The sequence below is a fragment of the Cydia amplana genome, chromosome 1 (assembly GCF_948474715.1).
Source record: "Cydia amplana chromosome 1, ilCydAmpl1.1, whole genome shotgun sequence".
Lineage (NCBI taxonomy): Eukaryota > Metazoa > Arthropoda > Insecta > Lepidoptera > Tortricidae > Cydia > Cydia amplana.
This window is the reverse complement of record NC_086069.1, coordinates 21666865-21687526: the sequence shown is the minus strand read 5'-3', so window position 1 is coordinate 21687526 and position 20662 is coordinate 21666865. Positions and strand designations below refer to the sequence as shown.

General features: G+C 42.5%; 2 protein-coding genes across 3 annotated transcripts; one reads left to right on the top strand and one right to left on the bottom strand.

Annotated features, from left to right (window-relative positions):
• The first annotated feature begins 340 nt into the window (after window positions 1-340).
• On the top strand, window positions 341-16694 carry LOC134650524 (mediator of RNA polymerase II transcription subunit 17). The gene is made up of 12 exons (XM_063505482.1): window positions 341-470; window positions 567-816; window positions 1664-1945; window positions 2134-2269; window positions 2748-2965; window positions 7937-8020; window positions 8720-8873; window positions 11575-11711; window positions 12148-12233; window positions 12747-12879; window positions 14543-14684; window positions 16408-16694. The coding sequence occupies exons 1-12, from the start codon at window positions 382-384 to the stop codon at window positions 16626-16628; spliced, it is 1932 nt and encodes a 643-aa protein (XP_063361552.1). The 5' UTR covers window positions 341-381; the 3' UTR covers window positions 16629-16694.
• On the bottom strand, window positions 16687-18824 carry LOC134650490 (RNA-binding protein Rsf1). Of its 2 annotated transcripts, XM_063505449.1 has the most exons (3): window positions 18670-18824; window positions 17802-18452; window positions 16687-16827 (listed from the first exon to the last, which is right to left on the bottom strand). In XM_063505449.1, exon 2 carries the CDS (start codon window positions 18437-18439, stop codon window positions 17939-17941), a length of 501 nt encoding a protein of 166 aa, XP_063361519.1. In that variant the 5' UTR covers window positions 18440-18452; window positions 18670-18824; the 3' UTR covers window positions 16687-16827; window positions 17802-17938. The 2 variants fall into 2 exon arrangements, with proteins under 2 accessions (XP_063361519.1, XP_063361526.1); XM_063505456.1 differs by lacking the exon at window positions 18670-18824 and having other exon boundaries at window positions 17802-18471.
• Window positions 18825-20662: the final 1838 nt, after the last annotated feature.

Sequence of the window (20662 nt, the reverse complement as noted above, 5' to 3'; positions counted from 1 at the left end):
GTGAATTAAATTATCATGACGAATTTCATTACGTCATTCAGAACTTTATTTCTCTCTTAAATGTCTCCCTTTTAATTAATTAGGTACTGAAACGAATATGTTTTAATGTTGACGTTAAACGATATCGAAAATACTATCTTAATCTTCTTTTGTGAAAAAACTACGCTTAAAATAAATCATGACGCTTCATAGGGGCACATAGGGGTTATAGATTATGTTTTGTTGCAACACTTAACACCAATCCGGCCAATCTGACAATTGAATTGACATTTGTTTTGTAAATTGTGATTCTGATTTGATGATGGGATAGAAATGTTTGCCGAGTAAATATTTAATGAATATAAAATAAACTGCTTTCATTTTTATATATTTTGCACGAATATGGCGAATTCAGTAAATATATCAATTGAAGCGCCCATAGAAAATCAGATACAAGAAATAACCTACGATGGCCAAGAAATATATCAAGCGTAAGTATTAATCATGTACATAAGTTTAAATGAGAAGTTATTGCATTAAATAAATTAAATTGCTTGGTTTATACAATAATTGTTCATACATTTCAGGCCGTTGTCTATGTCAGAGAACCTTGCGCGTTTAGCACAGAAAATAGATTTTGCGAAATCAGATGATGAATTCTGCAACATTAAGAAAGAGCCTGAAGTAGAGGCGAAATCTGAGGAGGAGAGCAAAGAACCCGGGTACCAGTCCAGTCAATGGCCATGGGACTCAGTGAGGAACAAGCTGAGAGATGCCCTAACACAAGTCTGCGTCCTGGCCGATGTACTCAGCATTGCCAAGGAGAAGAGATACATGGTTAGTAGATATTATAAAACTAGGTTGGTTTGGTTATCATAGATTTTGTTGTGAGCAGTAGTGAAGCTGCTGGGCTTCATTAAAATGTATTGGGTTATTCCACAACAAGATTAACACAAGTCACCATTTCATTACATGCTTGTTTTATTTACGATGCATAATTAATTTTTAACATATTATACCTAGATATATTGACACTTAAATATGCTTCATTAATAAATAAAAAAACCAACAAAATTGTGACTTGGATAATCTTTCAAGGAATGATCCAATTGGCTATTGTCTAGCGAGAAATGTTGGGCTCTGGCCATCAGTCCTCACACATGTACATGGTACATAATACACAGAGTTGTGGCAATTTGATTGCAGATATGTTTTCTGTGAGGCATAGTTAGGTAACAAAATAATGCATCAGTATTCTTTTTTTTTGTATGGCCAGTATCTTTGGCCTAAAGAATATCTACATTGTGATATCTATTTCCTTTCAAATCAGAAAAAGCATTCTATGAATATTCTTGTAAATTGGTATTGGGTTGCTCTAACTATTGTGTACAATTATTGCTACAATGTACTTATTGAAATTATCTTTAGTTAATAACATTTCTTTCCTGGCAACAAAGGCTGTGTCGATCTGCAAAATATCAGCATGTGACGATAACAACAGACAAAAGTTAGTGCATGCGCTGATCCAGTTAAGTTAAGAAGTTATGTATCGCTGGTTTCTGAATGTATGTATTACAATAGCACCAATATAATTATATATATATAATTATATATTATAAGCAATGTAACTATTGGAGTGTATTATTAAACTTACAGATTAAGTATAAAACTATTCTGCTTACAGATTCTAGACCCAATTCAAGCAGATCAGCAAGACACACGCCCCATGCTCCAAGTGTATGGTCGCAAGAAAGCGCTCGGAGCAGCAGCTGCTGTCTTACTGGCAGGTGTGGAACGTCTCCGAGCCAGTGAGACCATGAGAATGAACCGCAACATGCCAGACTTCCACATTGACTTGCTGAGGCTGAGACAGAACTGGCGGCTCAAGAAAGTTTCTAACACTATTGTTGGGGATTTGAGCTATAGGACTGCGGGGTCAAAGTTCAGTCAGACTGGAGTTTTTGAGGTAAAATATTTGTGTCAGACATGCGAAGGTTAGGTCAGCTGCACACTTTAATTTCTCATCTCAGAAGTAGTAAACAAATATAAATAAGTCTATATATTTTTGGTTTTTAGGTAACTACTACAATCTATACCTATGATACTAGTATAGTTGATAATCAGAGCATCAATTAACCTGTAATATGAATGCAGGTTACCAAAGCTCCAGAGGAGCAGATAGCAGCCGCCATGAGCCTGAACGCAGCGGGGCCGGCGCCTTCGGCGCTGCGGGTCACAGTACCCCCTGAACTGCAGGGCGTGGCATTTATATCCGTACTCTGTCAAAAAGGTTTGCAGTCCTCTTGTAATAAAAGGCAGGTAATATAATAACTGGATTGCCTTCTGCAGTGCGTTCTGTCACCTACCTCTGAAACATCTTGTTAAGAGTGTAAAGCCAGGAAATTATACGGGAACAAAAGGTATGGAGCGCTGCGTGAAATATTGCGACGGAAGATATGGTCATCCCTCAGGTTTTAACGTTTTATCTCATAAATTCTGAAAATATAATTCTGTTTATAATTTTATTTTACTTGCCACGTCAATCGGCTCTATGACTAAAGTCTATTTTTTTATTTGGTAGACTGAAATGACAGTTAATAGTATGAACATGAAATGTCATTTCATACTATTAACTGTCATTTCAGTCTACCGAATAAAAAAATAGACTTTAGTTACCTAAGTTTTCTTATTTATTTGACGTTATTGCTCTAAAAAGCTTTATAATCCTTGACGGACAAAAGATCATTTCAATAACCTGTTGTTTTAAGAACAAGAGGACGTAGTGACCGCGACCCTCTCGTCGTCTGCCCTGAACTGCCCGGGCACGCTGCCGGGCGAGGGCGCGGAGCTGCACTGGCAGCAGAAGCTGGAGGCCGCGCAGAACGTGTTGTTCTGCAAGGAGCTGTTCGCGCGGCTCGCGGCCGAGGCGGTGCAGCTCGACGCTTCTATACCGCACATGGTTGTGGGCAACCAGATTATGGCTACGGTAGGTTTAACAAGTGTTTGCTGCTCTCATATGCCCGGTGCATTCCCGTGTCTGTCTGTGCCATATGTGCCCGCCAGAGACAAATAAGCTTAATCCCAATTTGAATCCTGAATCGCAATCATACAAATACAAATACAAATACAAATAATTTATTGAGAAAAGTATAGTACAGTGGTTGCTCTTAAAGACTAAGAATTTATAAAGACAAGTGATTTACAAATGCCTGAACTAGGATTCCCTGTGTTTCAGGCAGCGAAGGACAATATTAACTATTTATTAATTATTCACTTAATTATAAACTATAAGTAGTACACAATATAAGTCTTATTACCTAAACAAAAAAGTAGGTTCTTAAGTATTAAATATCAGAATACAGTAGGCAGTAGGTAATCATTTTACGACTATTAGTAAGTTCTCTGTATCATCGTACGTCATTTTTTGAAAGGCGCGTCGTAGAGTATTCTTGCAACAAGCATAGCTAAGTGGGTATAAGTCTAGTGTTGCATTTAACCTGTTGTACAAAAATGGGCCCAAAAAGACAAAGAATCTAGATGAAAATACGTATTTTCTTTGTACGGTTTGCATGCATATAATATCTTTGCGCCTTTTATTTCTATAATCAGTGTTGAAAGGAGTTCTGGCGTGCTGCTTTAGTACTGTGCTTAATATATATAATTGACGAACAGTTAGTACTTCACATGATTTATAAAGGAGGTCAGTAGGGTATAGGAATGGGCGGGAAGTGGCTACCTTTAATAAGGCTCTTTGAGCTCTTTCTAGGGTTAGTAGTGTAGTTTTAGCTGTGCCACCCCAAGACGAGATGCAGTAAGTTAGTATCGATTGACATAGCGCAAAGTATACTTGTTTGATTAAATTTGAATCAGCGATTGAACGAAGTTTTTTAAATATAAACATTAACTTTCGAACTCTATTGCACAATGCTTCAATGTGATATTTAAAAGAGAGGGTTTCGTCTATCAGGACTCCCAAATACTTGATTTTGTCAGTAATAGCTAGAGATTGACATGAGCAGAGATTATTCGAGTTTTCCTTACAGTTATGTGCGTAAAGTTTGAGGTTATGTGCGACCGGATCTGTTTTCCGCATGGAAAATCTTATAAAATTCGTTTTGTCGGAGTTCAGTGTTAGTAGATGCAGTTTTAGCCAGTTAGTTACAGCATCAAATCCGCGTTGAGCATACTCGTAGGCCTCGTTTGTTGACTTTGCGGAAAAAAGTAGGGCAGTGTCATCTGCGTAGGAAATGATTTTGCCACTATCTATTTTTAGGTTGCATAGGTCATTAATATAAATCAAAAATAGGGTCGAGGCCAAAACGCTGCCTTGGGGCAAGCCAAAAGGAGTGTTTTCTAAATCGGAACTTATGATGTTATCTATTTTTACGCATTGAGTACGTCCGTCTAGGTAGCTCGCGATTAATCTATGCTGTGTTCCTCTAATACCTAGTGTTTCGAGCTTGTGCAGTAAAATGGGAGTAGAAACAGTGTCAAATGCTTTTGCGAGGTCCAGGAAGATGCCAATTGTCTTGTTACCCTTGTCTAATTCCTGAACTAGATAGTCAGTCAATTCGTGTACAGCATCTGCGGTTGATAATTTTGGCCTAAAACCAAACTGTGTCTTTGCCAAAAAGGCATTCTTCTCGAGATATTGTACAAGTCTGTTATTAATAATTTTTTCTAGGATTTTGGATGTCGCTGGTAACAGAGAAATCGGTCTATAATTTGTTACTTGAGCTTTGCTACCAGATTTGTGGATAGGGACTACAACGGATTTTTTCAAACATTTCGGAAAAATTCCTTCAGAGATGCATTTTTGAAATATGTGTGTTAGCGGTGGAACTAGGATGTGTCTGAAGGTCTTTATTATTTTGTTCGAGATGCCATCCCAACCAACCGCGGAATCCTCTTTTAAGTTCATGATAATTCTGTCAACCTCAGTTTCATCCGTATTTAATAACACAAAAGATTTGGAAGATTTGTTTGGTTCGGATAGCAATCTTGAAGGGAGTGGCGATGAAAATCCCTGGACTTTTTCAGCCAGGTTTTTGCCTATGTTAACGAAAAACTCATTTGTGTTATTTGCAGCCAACAATTCGGACGGACCTGCTTGCAGCAAACTTGCGGATGATTCACGTTGTTTTGCTGTGTGTGTTACGTTTTTAAGATGTTTCCAAACTAATTTACTGTTTTTTCCAGCAATTTCCAGTTGTTTTTTGTCGTAGTTTGTTTTTATGTTTTTTAGTAAGTTGGTACAAAAGTTACGATATCTTTTATACGTCAGTTGCAATATAAGATTGTCTGGATTTGCTTTAGCTTTCAAGTGTAGTTTATCCCTGTGTCTCATAGATCGAAGAAGTCCCGTGGTTATCCATGGTTTTTTGTTAAAATTCTTGCTATTTAAACGTGTCTTATTAGTGTTACGTAAAATTGCTTGCTGGACATTTTTGGTCAAGTACAGCATACTATTTTCTGCATCAGCAGAATTATAAACGGGGCCAAAGTCAATATTGCGTAAATCATCTCCAAGTTTGTTTATATTTAATTTATTGACAAATTGCGTGCGCGTGCATGTACTACGTGATTTACGATAGAGGGTTAGTAGGGCAGCTCTGTGGTCGGTCACTGTAGAGTTAGTAACAAGTGCTAACGCCGAAGAATTAGATTTTACCATAATATGATCTAAGCATGACCCGCTTTGATGTGTAGGAAGCGTGTGCGCTGGTAGTAAGCCATGGAAAGAACACAGGTTAAGATAGCTTTGTGCTGTCAGCGAGGATTCGCTGTTTTCAGATAGAATGTTAATATTAATATCTCCTATCAATACTATATTTTTGAAGGATGTTAGTTTACTTAGATTTTCATCCAGGGACTTGATAAAATTATTGGTATCTCTAAAGGAGGGGGGTCTATATAAGGCTAATACTGCAGTATCTGATCCGATTTTAATTAAGAGCCGATTGCAATCTAGTATATGGGGTTCCACAACTGTGATATTTAAATTATTTTTTACATAAACTACTACCCCGTCATTTTGGTTATAATTATACTTAGTGCTATACGAAATGTAACCGGGCATATTTGGTAGATTGGTATGAGTACTAAGCCAGCATTCAGTCAAGACAATGATGTCACAAGTAATATCTAGTCTTTGTTGAAATACATTAAAATTATCGAAGTTTTTGCAGATACTCCGTATGTTTTGTGTTAAAATTGATAATGGACTTCGACAGCGACGAACATGTTGTTTGCAGGTTTCGACATCGCAGGCTTTAGACTCTGATACAGAGAAACTATCTAGGTCAGAAAATATGATATTGTTCATAGGTAGTTAAACTAATGAAATAAGAAGTGCTATATAAGTATGTAGAAAGTTAGCGCTCCTAGGCGCCTTCATAATCTATAGAGTTTAAATACCTTTTTTCGGCCATTTTTCTAGCTGGGCAGTCGGCTTCGCCTGTTTGGTGGTTGCATGGTTTCTTGTAGTGCGAGCATGTTGCACATTTTGGTGCTTCGTCCTTTTTTGTGCATTCCTTGAATGAGTGACCCGCTTCGCCGCAGTGGCCGCAGATGTTGGTCTCCATTTTGCAGGTCTTCGCTGCATGATTGTAAAGCTGACATTTGAAACAGCGCGTCACCAAGGTGAAATCCCTAACAGGGCAGGATGACCAATTCACAAAAACTCTGTCGTTCGTAATTAAGGCCTTGCGTATCGCTCCAGAAACTTCAATTATATAATTACAGGTCTCGGCGTCCTTTTTTCCGGATTTGTGACTGAGCTTAGTGGAAGACATAAATTTTTCGAGCGACCAATCTTGTAATTTATCGGCTAAGTTTTGATTGAAAATGCACTTGAGGACTTCAGTTTCCTGCATGTCCGCGGGAACTCCAATGACTACAATTCTGGGCTTGCGTTTTTGTGGCTCGTCAACGGTGAGTCCAGAGGTCGTAAGCTGCGCCGATTGCTTCAGTTTTATGACGTCTTCTTTTGAGTCAGTGCTTATCACTACACCGCCGTTTTTGATCTTGCGCAACCCTCTCACGTGCAGCTTCATTTCTTCGGGCCGGATAATCTTTTGAACGAGAGATTTTGTCTCCTCACTCGATTTTAACTTGTCGACCGGATAGATTGCGACTGAGCTAATGTTAGATGGTTGAACGTACCTCGTTCCATTTTTCTTAAGGGCGTCGGCAAACGATACAGGTCCCGAAACTTGTCGGCTGGATTCCTCAATCGATTCCTTTAGTTCTTGGATACGTTTTACGAGGTCCATCTTTTCCTGCTGCGCTTGGCGAGACTGATATGCTTGGACTGCGTGGCTTTTTAGAGATTGGTATTCAATAGCCATTTGTGAGGCTAAGTGGTTCACGCTGCGACACAGGTTGTTGATTCTGAGCTTCTGGTCAGTGTTGAGTTTACCTTCTGCAGATGTAGAGCATACGTCGTGGAGGTTCAGTTCGATCTTTTTCAGCCAGGTCTGGATGTCACTCGTGGGAATTACCTTCGGGGGCTCTTCTTCCTGCTGCATGTTTGCTGGTGCGGGCCCGGGCGGGCCGGGCTGCGGCGTGGGCGTTGAGGGCGGGCTGCGGCGTGTTAGTCCACTCCGGTTAAATGGACTATTCTCCGACATTTTTCGCTTACACCTGTTTACTCCACTTATACATTATACTGTAGCCGTAGGTCGGGGTAGATGACTAATGACCCAGATAATGCACGAATGAAATGCAGACAATCACGAAATTATGCACGTGAATAATTAATTATTTTAATAAACACGTCCGATCTCATTGACGGCTCATTGAGAATGTCATAAATGATCACAAGTTACTCATCTGCAATAGAATTGCTTGCAGCACCTTTCGATCTAGCTCCGAAATTCAGTCTTCATTATTATTCTTCCTGACGCTCGTTTTAAAATGATTACTTATTATTAATATGAAACGTTTTTGTTCCAAGGTCCTGCCTGGAATCCAGTTGCTGATTGGACTCTGCCACAATAACGGTCAAAATACTAATAGCAGCAACCCTGATGCAGTGAAGGTGTGTATTGGAACCTAAGTATTTACTATTTGCCAATAATATAATGTTCCTTACTTATTATATTGACGCAAATGCGGAAGATCTCGCGCCTGAAAGACAGTTATACTCGTACATGTGACAATTATACTTCCGCACGTATAATAAACTATAAGCAACGTTCAGGGGAGTCTATCACCACTGTTAGGTTACGAGTGTCCCGTGCTGCATCTGGTAGCTAAATTTAAGACGAAAGTTGACGATCGAGCACGACCGCTTTTCCATACCAAACGTAGTCCCCATTTTTCTTTCTGGATATCAACATTACCTATTGAAAATGTTTTTACACCATTTCATGTAGGTATATTAACAGTTATATACCTACATCTTCATTATTTTTATGGATTTTTTTATTAATACAAAAGTTAGGTTAGCTTAGCCTATTTAATCGAAAATAACATTTACAATATGTATATATTTTTTATCGATCATCATCATCATGCCACGCAGACGAAGTTGCGGGCAGAAGCTAGTGCTCGATACCCATCATCTCATCCACCTGCGAGTTGAATTCGATTAAGGATATTCAAGTGACGCCGCCGTCGCGCGTATGCGTCCAACACCATATATACCTAGGCACCTAATTCATACTGGAGGTCATAAGTTATGGTTATTACCCTAGCAGTTTCAGATTTCCTGCATTATGATGTGACGTTTGTTCAGGGCGAAGGTGGCGCCGGGAAGTCTGAGCACGACCACGTGCTGGAGCACTCGCTGCACCAGCTGCTGCGCGCCGTGCACCACGCCAACACGCACCACCCCTTCCCGCACCCCGCCACCGGCCCGCTGGGGCCCTCCAAGCGGCGCTGCCTGGCCGGTACGTAGTGTACACTCGCTGCACCAGCTGCTGCGCGCCGTGCACCACGCCAACACGCACCACCCCTTCCCGCACCCCGCCACCGGCCCGCTGGGGCCCTCCAAGCGGCGCTGCCTGGCCGGTACGTAGTGTACACTCGCTGCACCAGCTGCTGCGCGCCGTGCACCACGCCAACACGCACCACCCCTTCCCGCACCCCGCCACCGGCCCGCTGGGGCCCTCCAAGCGGCGCTGCCTGGCCGGTACGTAGTGTACACTCGCTGCACCAGCTGCTGCGCGCCGTGCACCACGCCAACACGCACCACCCCTTCCCGCACCCCGCCACCGGCCCGCTGGGGCCCTCCAAGCGGCGCTGCCTGGCCGGTACGTAGTGTACACTCGCTGCACCAGCTGCTGCGCGCCGTGCACCACGCCAACACGCACCACCCCTTCCCGCACCCCGCCACCGGCCCGCTGGGGCCCTCCAAGCGGCGCTGCCTGGCCGGTACGTAGTGTACACTCGCTGCACCAGCTGCTGCGCGCCGTGCACCACGCCAACACGCACCACCCCTTCCCGCACCCCGCCACCGGCCCGCTGGGGCCCTCCAAGCGGCGCTGCCTGGCCGGTACGTAGTGTACACTCGCTGCACCAGCTGCTGCGCGCCGTGCACCACGCCAACACGCACCACCCCTTCCCGCACCCCGCCACCGGCCCGCTGGGGCCCTCCAAGCGGCGCTGCCTGGCCGGTACGTAGTGTACACTCGCTGCACCAGCTGCTGCGCGCCGTGCACCACGCCAACACGCACCACCCCTTCCCGCACCCCGCCACCGGCCCGCTGGGGCCCTCCAAGCGGCGCTGCCTGGCCGGTACGTAGTGTACACTCGCTGCACCAGCTGCTGCGCGCCGTGCACCACGCCAACACGCACCACCCCTTCCCGCACCCCGCCACCGGCCCGCTGGGGCCCTCCAAGCGGCGCTGCCTGGCCGGTACGTAGTGTACACTCGCTGCACCAGCTGCTGCGCGCCGTGCACCACGCCAACACGCACCACCCCTTCCCGCACCCCGCCACCGGCCCGCTGGGGCCCTCCAAGCGGCGCTGCCTGGCCGGTACGTAGTGTACACTCGCTGCACCAGCTGCTGCGCGCCGTGCACCACGCCAACACGCACCACCCCTTCCCGCACCCCGCCACCGGCCCGCTGGGGCCCTCCAAGCGGCGCTGCCTGGCCGGTACGTAGTGTACACTCGCTGCACCAGCTGCTGCGCGCCGTGCACCACGCCAACACGCACCACCCCTTCCCGCACCCCGCCACCGGCCCGCTGGGGCCCTCCAAGCGGCGCTGCCTGGCCGGTACGTAGTGTACACTCGCTGCACCAGCTGCTGCGCGCCGTGCACCACGCCAACACGCACCACCCCTTCCCGCACCCCGCCACCGGCCCGCTGGGGCCCTCCAAGCGGCGCTGCCTGGCCGGTACGTAGTGTACACTCGCTGCACCAGCTGCTGCGCGCCGTGCACCACGCCAACACGCACCACCCCTTCCCGCACCCCGCCACCGGCCCGCTGGGGCCCTCCAAGCGGCGCTGCCTGGCCGGTACGTAGTGTACACTCGCTGCACCAGCTGCTGCGCGCCGTGCACCACGCCAACACGCACCACCCCTTCCCGCACCCCGCCACCGGCCCGCTGGGGCCCTCCAAGCGGCGCTGCCTGGCCGGTACGTAGTGTACACTCGCTGCACCAGCTGCTGCGCGCCGTGCACCACGCCAACACGCACCACCCCTTCCCGCACCCCGCCACCGGCCCGCTGGGGCCCTCCAAGCGGCGCTGCCTGGCCGGTACGTAGTGTACACTGTATACAGTAGACCAGGGATGTTGCGAACATCCGCATCCGCAACCGCGGAACTTCCGCATTATTTTCAACATCCGCATCCGCATAAAATCGATGCGGAGCTTATGCGGATGCGGATGTCGAACAAGTCGGTACAGGAACGTCTTAGCGGCGGCGTAAGTGTTAGGTAATTTCGTCATTACCTATAACGAAATCGTCTAGATCCAGAAAAGTCGGCGAAGTTACTGTTTATTAAATATAACGCACCTATATTCTTGCTCAAATACTAAACGATTCGTTTTTTTTTAATAAAAATATACTAAAAATGTAATATTTGACGTTTTCTAAGTACCTAATGTATGCGGATGTGAGCCTTTAAATATCCGCATCCGCGGATGTCAAAAAATCTGCATCCGCAACATCCCTGCAGTAGACCACCACGTTTTGATAAAGATATCACTACATAAAGTCTATTTTTTAATTCGGTAGACTAAAATGACATTTCTTAGTATGAAATGACATTTTATGTTCATACTATGAACTGTCATTTCAGTCTACCGAATAAAAAAATAGATTTTAGTATAAAACAAAGTCGCTTCCCTGTCTGTCTGTATGTATGCTTAGATCTTTAAAATTAAGCAACGGATTTTGATGCGGTTTTTTTAGAGTGATTCAAGAGGAAGGTTTATGTATAATTTGTTAACCAATGCGAAGCCGGGGCGGGTCGCTAGTAGTTTATAAGTATTGCTACTGCTCTACGAGTATGCATGTAAAAAAGTAAATATTCAGCCTTAACACTACCCTATAAAATTACCATGTATTTGGTCATGAATAATTGAATAAGTGTACCTATTCAATTATTCATGAATGTATTCCATGTCGCTTGCCTCCAGGTCCTATGGCCGCGGACCGGTACGAGCTGTTGGATATGAGCAAGGAGCAGTCTTTGCTGGAACAAATTATACAGCAAGCGCAGCATTTCTTCATGCGTCGTCGCAGTGAATATGTCCTAGATACTATAGCTAAAGAGGTAATGCAATCTTGACAGAAATATACAGACTGTCATTCATTACCTCGTCGTCCATATTTTTTCAAGAGCCGGCTTTCGGATGATTTGGCGGCCCACCACAGGTTAAAACGAACAAAACGAAAACTAAAAACCGTAAAAAGCAAGAGTGAATAGGCTATTTACTGATCCTTCAGTGGAGACTAGGTGAATCTCTTCAGTTTGCAGTAATTTATAGAAAAAATAGTGGTAAAATTATAACTCTACAACATTAAGGGTCAGTTGCGCTTGCGCCTGTTTGTTATGTATACATATAAAGTTACAGTATACTTTACTACTATGTGATGATGATGATCAGCCCAACAAGTGTGGATGGTGCAACTGGCCCTAAATATTGCGTCTGTTAGGTAAGTGATGTATCTAAATACTGTTTTAGCAATATGTAATCGTTTTTTGGCAGGTCAAGGATCCTCTAATTGTGTCACATTGGAACGCCCTTAACAGCCCCACGCAGTCCTGCGTGAAAATCAATATTATGGCGTCAGGGTACGTCATTTTGCCATAAATATATAAAATTTTATTCTCCAGTTGTTATTGGGCTCATTTCTATACGGATAATTAGGTACATTTATCCTTTTGTCTTTGCACTTGTACCGATTAAACTGTGTTAATATTGTTGATCACTTTTAACCTTTTAGACGCCAATGACCGATATATCCGCACCGTAGGTTCAACGCCAAAGACCGATTTATCGGTCACAGACCACAGAGCAACATAGACCTACGTGCATATGCATAAAGTTCAATTTCAGTTTTGACACTTAGCTGACGTGGCGTCAGCGTGACAGCTTTTGTGTTTGACACGGGCGTCGAAAAGGTTAAGGCAGTTTACGGGGAATTATTTTTGCCAGTAACTACTGGAAACTACTGGTAAAAGATGGGAAAAATATTCCCAGTAGTAACCACCGGTAACAACTTGGTGGCAACTAGTGGGAATAACCAAATGCGAAAGTTTTTGCCCTATAACGGTCTTACCTGCAATAAAATATTGTTTTAACAGGTACGATGCTGTGTGCCGCACGTCGTTGGTTGTGCACGTCGGCGAAAAGACCCTCAAGTGCATTTGCCGCGACGGCAAAGTACGGCATCTCTCCTACGAGCTACAGGAACTAAGAGACCTAATTTACTGTCAGGTAACTTTAAAAAAAATCCAAGCCAAAAAAACATTATTTAGTTTTAATACGGAATCTAAATAGTTAAAATTTATTGAAATTTAAATATTATTTGGTGCAATAACGCGAAAGATATAGTTCACTTTTTATGCGACTGAAATCATTTCGATACAGTTTAGTCAACTATAATGAAATTGACCAATCGAAAGCGCGGAGCAAGTACCAGGGCCTCATGAGTTACGAGAAGGTGTCGTTGACCAACCGGCCGGGGGCGCGGGGCGCGGGTCCGGGTCGCGTACGAGTATGAAGGTATCGCGGCTGCTCGCGCATATACTTTTGGTTTTTTTACCTATATGATTCTTCTACTAGTTTTAAGTATTTTTTTTGTTGACTCGTAGAAAAAGTATTGTATACAATAGTGATATAATCAAGCTTTTCAATCTCGTACCTTCCTTAGGTAACTCAGCAAGCTTCGTTGCCTAAACACGGTACTCGACTGAAAAGCTCTCCATTATATCACGATTGTATAATAGTAGTTTATGCAACAGTGATATAATAAGGGTTCTTAAAATTCAAGGGTCGAAGTTACAAAACGAGACGTAGTCGAGTTTTGTAAAAAAAGACCCGAGAATTTTAAGAACCAATTATGAGCTGTTGCATACATTACTTTTTCTATGACAGCTGCAGCAAAAAAAAGGAGTTATTATTTAAAAAAAAGTTATTATTTAAAAAAAAATTAGTTATTATTTAAAAAAAAATTAGTTATTATTTAAAAAAAAAAGAGTTATTATTGTAAATGAAAACATACCTCTTTCAATCAAGATGATCGGAACTTGTATCTTTAAAAAAAATAAAGCAGTTGTATTATACTCATAAGATGACTGCTAGCCTATAGACAAATCATTCAAATGACATTGCTTTAGATATCACTGTCAGTCATTTAATTGACACATTTAAGTGCTGGAGTAGAAATAGTAGTTTATGCAACAGTGATATAATAAGGGTTCTTAAAATTCAAGGGTCGAAGTTACAAAACGAGACGTAGTCGAGTTTTAAAAAAAAAGACCCGAGAATTTTAAGAACCAATTATGAGCTGTTGCATACATTACTTTTTCTATGACAGCTGCAGCAAAAAAAAAAGAAAAAAAAAAAAAAAAAGAGAGTTATTATTAAAAAAAGAGTTATTATTTAAAAAAAAGAGTTATTATTAAAAAAAAAGAGTTATTATTAAAAAAAAAAGAGTTATTATTTAAAAAAAATTGAGTTATTATTTCAAAAAAAAAAAGAGTTATTATTGTAAATGAAAACATACCTCTTTCAATCAAGATGATCGGAACTTGTATCTTTAAAAAAAATAAAGCAGTTGTATTATACTCATAAGATGACTGCTAGCAGTCATCTTATGAGCCTATAGACAAAGCATTCAAATGACATTGCTTTAGATATCACTGTCAGTCATTTAATTGACACATTTAAGTGCTGGAGTAGAAAAAAATACTATTCAAATCTTCCAAGAACAAAATGAAGCAATTTTATATGGTCAAAATATTTAATAAAATAATTTGATTTGTTCCCAAAGTTGTGCAACTTTATGATGATTCAAATTCTTAAGAGGGTTCCTGTATAGCTTAGCCATCTGATTTTAAATTACCTGTAATACCATGTATACTTATCTCTTCCTTAGATATACCAGCACCAAATGACTGCAGTCCAAGCCGTCGGTCGCTGTATGGGTTGGCAGTTGCTTGCCAGCAGCTCGCATCTTGGTTCGGGACCCGTAGAACCTTTGGGGAATGCTTCATCATGCCTACTAGCTTCTCCCAATGGTATACTTTATTATTTTATATTGTTTTTGATTGCAAAACTGTTTTTCCACTATTTATCTTGTCCGTTTAAGTACTTTGACAGAAATTACTTATTGAAATTTTGAGTTAAGTGTATATATCAGTTAGATATGAGCGCCGCGCCGGCGCGCCGCCGCCGCCGTCAAAATTTTCGCGCCGCCGCCGCCGACGCTGCGCTATCGGCGTGGCATCGGCGTGACCTTGGTAGTTACTATACTACTTTCAGAATCAGATAATATATTTTTAATCGAGTTTAGATCATTAACGGCGCCACTTCGAATAGTTTATAGGCATTCAAAAGGTATTTTAGGCCATATAAACTTATCTGTCTAGTAACCGCGCTACTAGTCTTGGGGAAACGAAATTATTTAATATCAATTTTAACATCAATATGCTTGTAATAAACATACTGATTTCCTTCCATTTTTATTGTGGAACGTTCCACATTACAATTTATAGATTTTATATATACACTAGACATGTCAATCACAATGAAAAAATTTACTGTGATCAACTCTGGCTAACGTGAGACTCGAACCCACATCTTTGGATTACCGATCCAATGCATAACTAATTTTGCCAGCTAACCATCCGTCATTTACCGTGAATTTAACCATTGCAAGCATGGTTAAACGTCTTTAAAAGGTATAAAATGGGGTTAATTTTGAGATATTAAGCGTTTCCACGTTCAAATGTCCGGCCGTTGGCTTCGCACGGAAGGGCGTCGGAATCGGGTCTCAATTAAACTTGGCCACTGTTGAAATTTCAAGCTTTGCTCTCTCGCAGCTCAATCTTTGGCCTTGCATCGCTCGCATGGAATTAAGCCGCTATCTGAACCTGCAAGTTTTTGGCCCTGTTTGGAGCTCAATTTTCGGCCTGTTTAAAACGCTTGAGCATTGGTCCTTATCCGATCATAGCTTCATTTCATCTCGGCCTTTGGCGTCGCACGAATGCGCCCGCAGGAAAGCTCCTGATCTTGAACACTATGGCTTCAATCTTTATCGGCCTGCACCCTCGCTCTGCTCTCTTGCAGCTCGGCCTCGCACAGAAGCGCGACGCAATCGGCGCTCCAGGCGTTCAGCCGTCAGCCAAGTTTACACTTGACGTTCGATTCTTAGCTGTATGCTTACCTGCAGCTCATCCTCTGGCCTCGCATTGGGAGACGTCGAAATCAAGTCCTCGGTGTTACATGGAGCTCGGCGTTGGGCCTCACTTTTTGACATAAATCGGTTTTGTTGGGTCGATATTGGTTAATGACGGAGCTCGTTTTTTTTTGGACTGTCGACAAGACGTTTCCCTGATACAGTCAATCCGCAATTTTTAACTTAGCACAAAGATAAGGGCCACGCTAAAATCTTCCGGCCAAAGCCTCGCCATGATTAAGACCGCCTCTGATGCCGCGCGGTACCGCTTATCCACAGTTTATACGATATCAATGTTTTTTCGTACCATTATTCAATAAATTATACTTGAAAATAAAAAATGCATTTATTTCATAACTTTCTTACAGCAAAATCATGTTTTTTTCGGTAAAATTTTGGTTTGAATTCTTCTTTCATTAATCGAAGGTGTTTCAAGGCCACGCCGCCGATGCGCCGCCGCCGCCGACCAATTTTGACCGGCGCGCCGCCGCCGGCTATATGCCTATCGGCGCTCATATCTAATATCAGTATATTCATATTACCATATCTTTTAATCTCTTTAGGTGACAGGATGATAGCAATAAGATGCGAGCCTTCTGTAGGCATGCAAGTCTTCATTGCTCAATCTCCAAGGAAAGACTTCTTCTCCAGTGAACTTGTGCAAGATAAGAAATGGGAAAATCTGGGTGGAGCTTTCAAGGAGATCAAACTGGACAAAATGGAAGGCAAAAACTTCTTGAACAAAATGGAGCTTCTCATGGCATGTCTCAGCAGCCCTTCGTAACTATAATTTATGATTAAAGTAAGATGTAAGATAAAATGGTATAATAAAACTTATTAAGCAAAGTAATCATATTTTTCATTTATTTATAAGGGGACTTAACAGTAGATCGCTTAGGTAGTATGTTAAATATTCACTGAAGATTGTTCTTGTATTAATTTCTCGATGAATTAGTAGATTGGAGACCAAATATTCCAAGGAACTGCAACAAAAAGATAATTTGGTATTTGAACATACATACATAGATGGTTTTTATGTGATAGAATTAATGAAGTTATGACGTCAATAATAGTTTCTGCATGTGACTGTGTCAATTACCAATAATAAAAATTATCCTATCATCTAAATTGATTCAGCAGTTTAAGTACAAGAGGATAGAGACAGGCTGAGTTTCTTTTTCGTTTATAAATTTTATAATAGTGTAGGTAGTATTTCCGCAGCTTTCATTGGGGATAACATAAATCTGCATGGAGTATTACCATTGCACCAAAATATGAATACCGTCAAGTCAAGTCGTCCTCATGGTCCTATTATAAAATACTATAGAACAGGAAATTAATTAGTGTAGTAAACAAATATGCTGTTTTAACATAAAAGGTTTTTGAAAGTAGATGTTGTTCAGCATAATAATAAGAACCTTTATCCTGTATTGAAATATACTGCTTATAAGTCACACAAACGTAGCTGCGACCATACAATTAAAGTTGTGCTTTTATTTTAAAATAACATGAAATTTAACATGAACATTAAAGTAACATATATCTATGTATTGTACTAGTTTTAGTTGCTAGAAATTGTAATACAAAGAAATAAAGGGTGGCTTAACCCCTCAAACGCCACTGTCAAACATTTGCTACTGAATTAATAACCTTTTAACTGTTAATTACAATCTAAATTGTCTGGGACGGATATGGGAAAAGGCATTTGCGGGGTTAAACATTTACATTAAGACTACTCTTTCTATTTTCTTGACATAATAATATAAATGTGCATGCCAAGTTTCATGTTATTTTAAAAGAAGGGTGTAATTTTAATTGTATGGGCACAGCAGCGGGTTCATGTGAGCCGCTATGAAAAGTATGAAACTATAAGGAAAATCGAACACCCAAGATATTGAAATAACTGTGCATCAACCTAGTTGTGAGAAGAAATAGCTGAAAATAAATGCAGACTCACCTCTAATTCCTTGAGAGTTAACACCAGCAGAACTCTTCCTAGAATCCAACCCCCAGATTTACCAGACATTGAATTTAAAAACTTGGAAGGCTTCAGATTATGATAACACTAACACCTAAATAAAGTCTAAAGCTAAATTAAAACCGAGAGAGGGGTGATCTAGATCTGAAATTTCCACCACCACCGCTGCCGCCTGATCCATAACCGCCACTCCCTTGGCTGCCTCCGTTGCGGTTGAATGACCTGCCGCCTCCGCCTCCGCCACCTCCACCATAAGGGTTGAAAGGTCTGTTGCCGCCAGGGGGTCCTCCAAAGGATCGCCCGCCTCGGAAGCCACCACCTCCGCGTCCTCCCCTGAACCCACCGCCTCCACCGCCGCCGTTTCTTCGGGGTCCGTCCCGCTTCCTCGACAGTTCCACTTTCAAAGTCGTGCCTAACATCTCGATGCCGTTCATCGCACTACACGCATCTTCAGCCTCTTGTAAGTTTTCAAATTCTATGAATGCAAAACCTGGGGGGTTAAGTGCTACCCAAACGGAGTTCAGTTTGCCATATTTGTCGAACTCGCGCTCTAAGTCCTCCTTCTTTATGCCTTCTATAAGGCCGCCGACATACACCCTAGTGCCACCGGAACTCATTATTTTTGGTTATCTAAAAAGGCAAATATAAATATATTTAGTAATAATGCTGGAATGTACTGCCCGATACTTAAATAATTCGATTCAGATCTGACGTTCGAGCACTAAATACATAAATACAATGCATCGGATAAAACAAAATGTCGTCAGTCCGTTAATGCCACGCTAACGAGTATTTCGTTTTTTTGCAAATTTTACGCACTCACGGACAATTAATTTAAAGTACTTACATGTATCTGATTTAGACGAGTGAAGGTAGCATAAACTACACTATAATCACTGCGTATTTAATTTGTTTTTTAATATTTAGCTGTGATGAGAGACAAAAATGGATCAATGAAATTGATTGATGTCGACCGAGTGAACGAATGAACGAAATGAATGGCATTTGTTGGGTTTCTCGGTCGCAGGAAAGACGCAATACCGCGCGGCGCGCAATACCGTAGCTAGAGACGTTTTAAGGGCTCTACATACGGATGCGATGAATCGATCGACACAACGTGAATAAATATAGATGGTCAAGTAGATCTTGTCAGTAGAAAAAGGCGGCAAATTTGAAAATATAGTCTGTGCGGAAAGAGAGGAGTAGTGGAATGTATTGGGCCCCATACATTCCACGACTCTTCTCTTTCCGCACAGACTACATACAAACGAGTGCGGAGGGGCTTAAGGTGTTTGAGCCAATTATAGTCTGGAAAACACAACTTGTCAGTCGGTAAGAACCAGGAAATCTGGCTTAAGAAAAAGACAGTATGATTATCTATATCTATGCTGGCCACATACGTAACGATAAATCGTTGCGATAAAACTGTACAGTCCGACTGTGCAGATAAATCGAACCGTGTGTATGACAAATCGTACGATAAATCGTTGATCGGTGGCAGTTGCAAATTATATTAGAAAAATCGTTGTCGATGCGTTTGCACAGTTTTATCGTTGCGTGTGGATGGCGATCGGTCATTTCGGCAGTACTTCATGTAGCTTGCTTGTGTGCGCACGTTCGTTCCTCAAGTAAATAATGAAAAATATGAAAATCAATCCATATTTCTCTTGGTCACGGCATCACGCGTGAACGGCTGGACCAATTTCGCTAATTCTTTTTGTCTTAAAATTGGTCAAGCAGATCTTGTCAGTAGAAAAAGGCGGCAAATTTGAAAAATGTAGGCGCAAAGGGACTTCGTCTCATAGAAAATTTGAATTTCGCGCCTTTTTCTACTGAATAGATTTGCTTTACTGTCTATATGTTAGTTATTGTCAGGAGAAGTTTCTTATAACAGAAAAAAAATAAGAAAGTTGCGCGGAACATTAGAAAATTTAAGAAAACTTAACTACCATATTAACTTTCATGACATGGATAACATGTTTCTTGCGTGAGCTTCTGCGGAGAACTGACGATCGACGCCGATATCGGAGGCGTGTGGAGGCACTAGGAACGTTCGATTTATCTGCACAGTCGGACTGCACAGTTTAATCGCTACGATTTATAGTTACGTGTGTAGCCGGCATAATAGCCGTTTAGACTCGCGGCGCGTCTCGTGGCTCGCCTCGAGCGTGTAAGCCCGTCGAGCTAATGATTACACTCTCGCCTCGTGGCTCGGCTTGTGGCTCGTCCCGACCCGTGGCTCGTAAGCTCGTCGAGCTAATATATTTTAAACACTAACAGCACGGCATAAGGTTTATAACCGAATGACAAGCCGAACGCGAGTGCGAACGCAAGCGCGCGTCCCGCGTGAGCCCCTTTGACACGTGCCCAAAAAACCGCTCCTCCACGCGAGCCAGGCGAGCGCGAGACGAGCCACGAGCCCACCGCTTACACTCGCGTCTCGTGGCGCGGCTCGCGGCTCGGCTCGTGTCTCGCGCGAGAATGTAAACCGCTTAATAAATTGCGTGAGGTTTGTAGTGTTGTTCGTGTGTATTAGTGGTAACAGACTATCGGACCGGACCGCGACCTTGAGCGTCGCACCCATAAGTGAGAGCGAGAAAGAGATATATGTTTCTCGCTCTCACTTATGGGTGCGACGCTCCAAGGTCGCGGTCCGGTCCGATAGTCTGTTACAAGCTTATGTAGAGGCCGTAACGGAAACAAATGCTATAATGGGTGAGGTGTATAGAGGCCCTTAGTTCATCAGTGTAGATTGGGATTATGAACGAATGAATGAATGAGAAATTCCCTACGCAAGTTCTTTATATGTGTGCTGTGCGTGCAGCGATGCGATTTGCGAC

What these genes read in the sequence shown, in the direction of transcription:
- LOC134650490 (XM_063505449.1), bottom strand. Translation starts at nt 18,439, where the DNA reads ATGAGTTCCGGTGGCACTAGGGTGTATGTCGGCGGCCTTATAGAAGGC.
- LOC134650524 (XM_063505482.1), top strand. Translation starts at nt 382, where the DNA reads ATGGCGAATTCAGTAAATATATCAATTGAAGCGCCCATAGAAAATCAG. An exon ending in GCAACCAGATTATGGCTACG is followed by an intron (nt 2,966 to 7,936) that starts GTAGGTTTAACA and finishes TTTTGTTCCAAG; the next exon opens with GTCCTGCCTGGAATCCAGTT. An exon ending in CAAGCGGCGCTGCCTGGCCG is followed by an intron (nt 8,874 to 11,574) that starts GTACGTAGTGTA and finishes GCTTGCCTCCAG; the next exon opens with GTCCTATGGCCGCGGACCGG.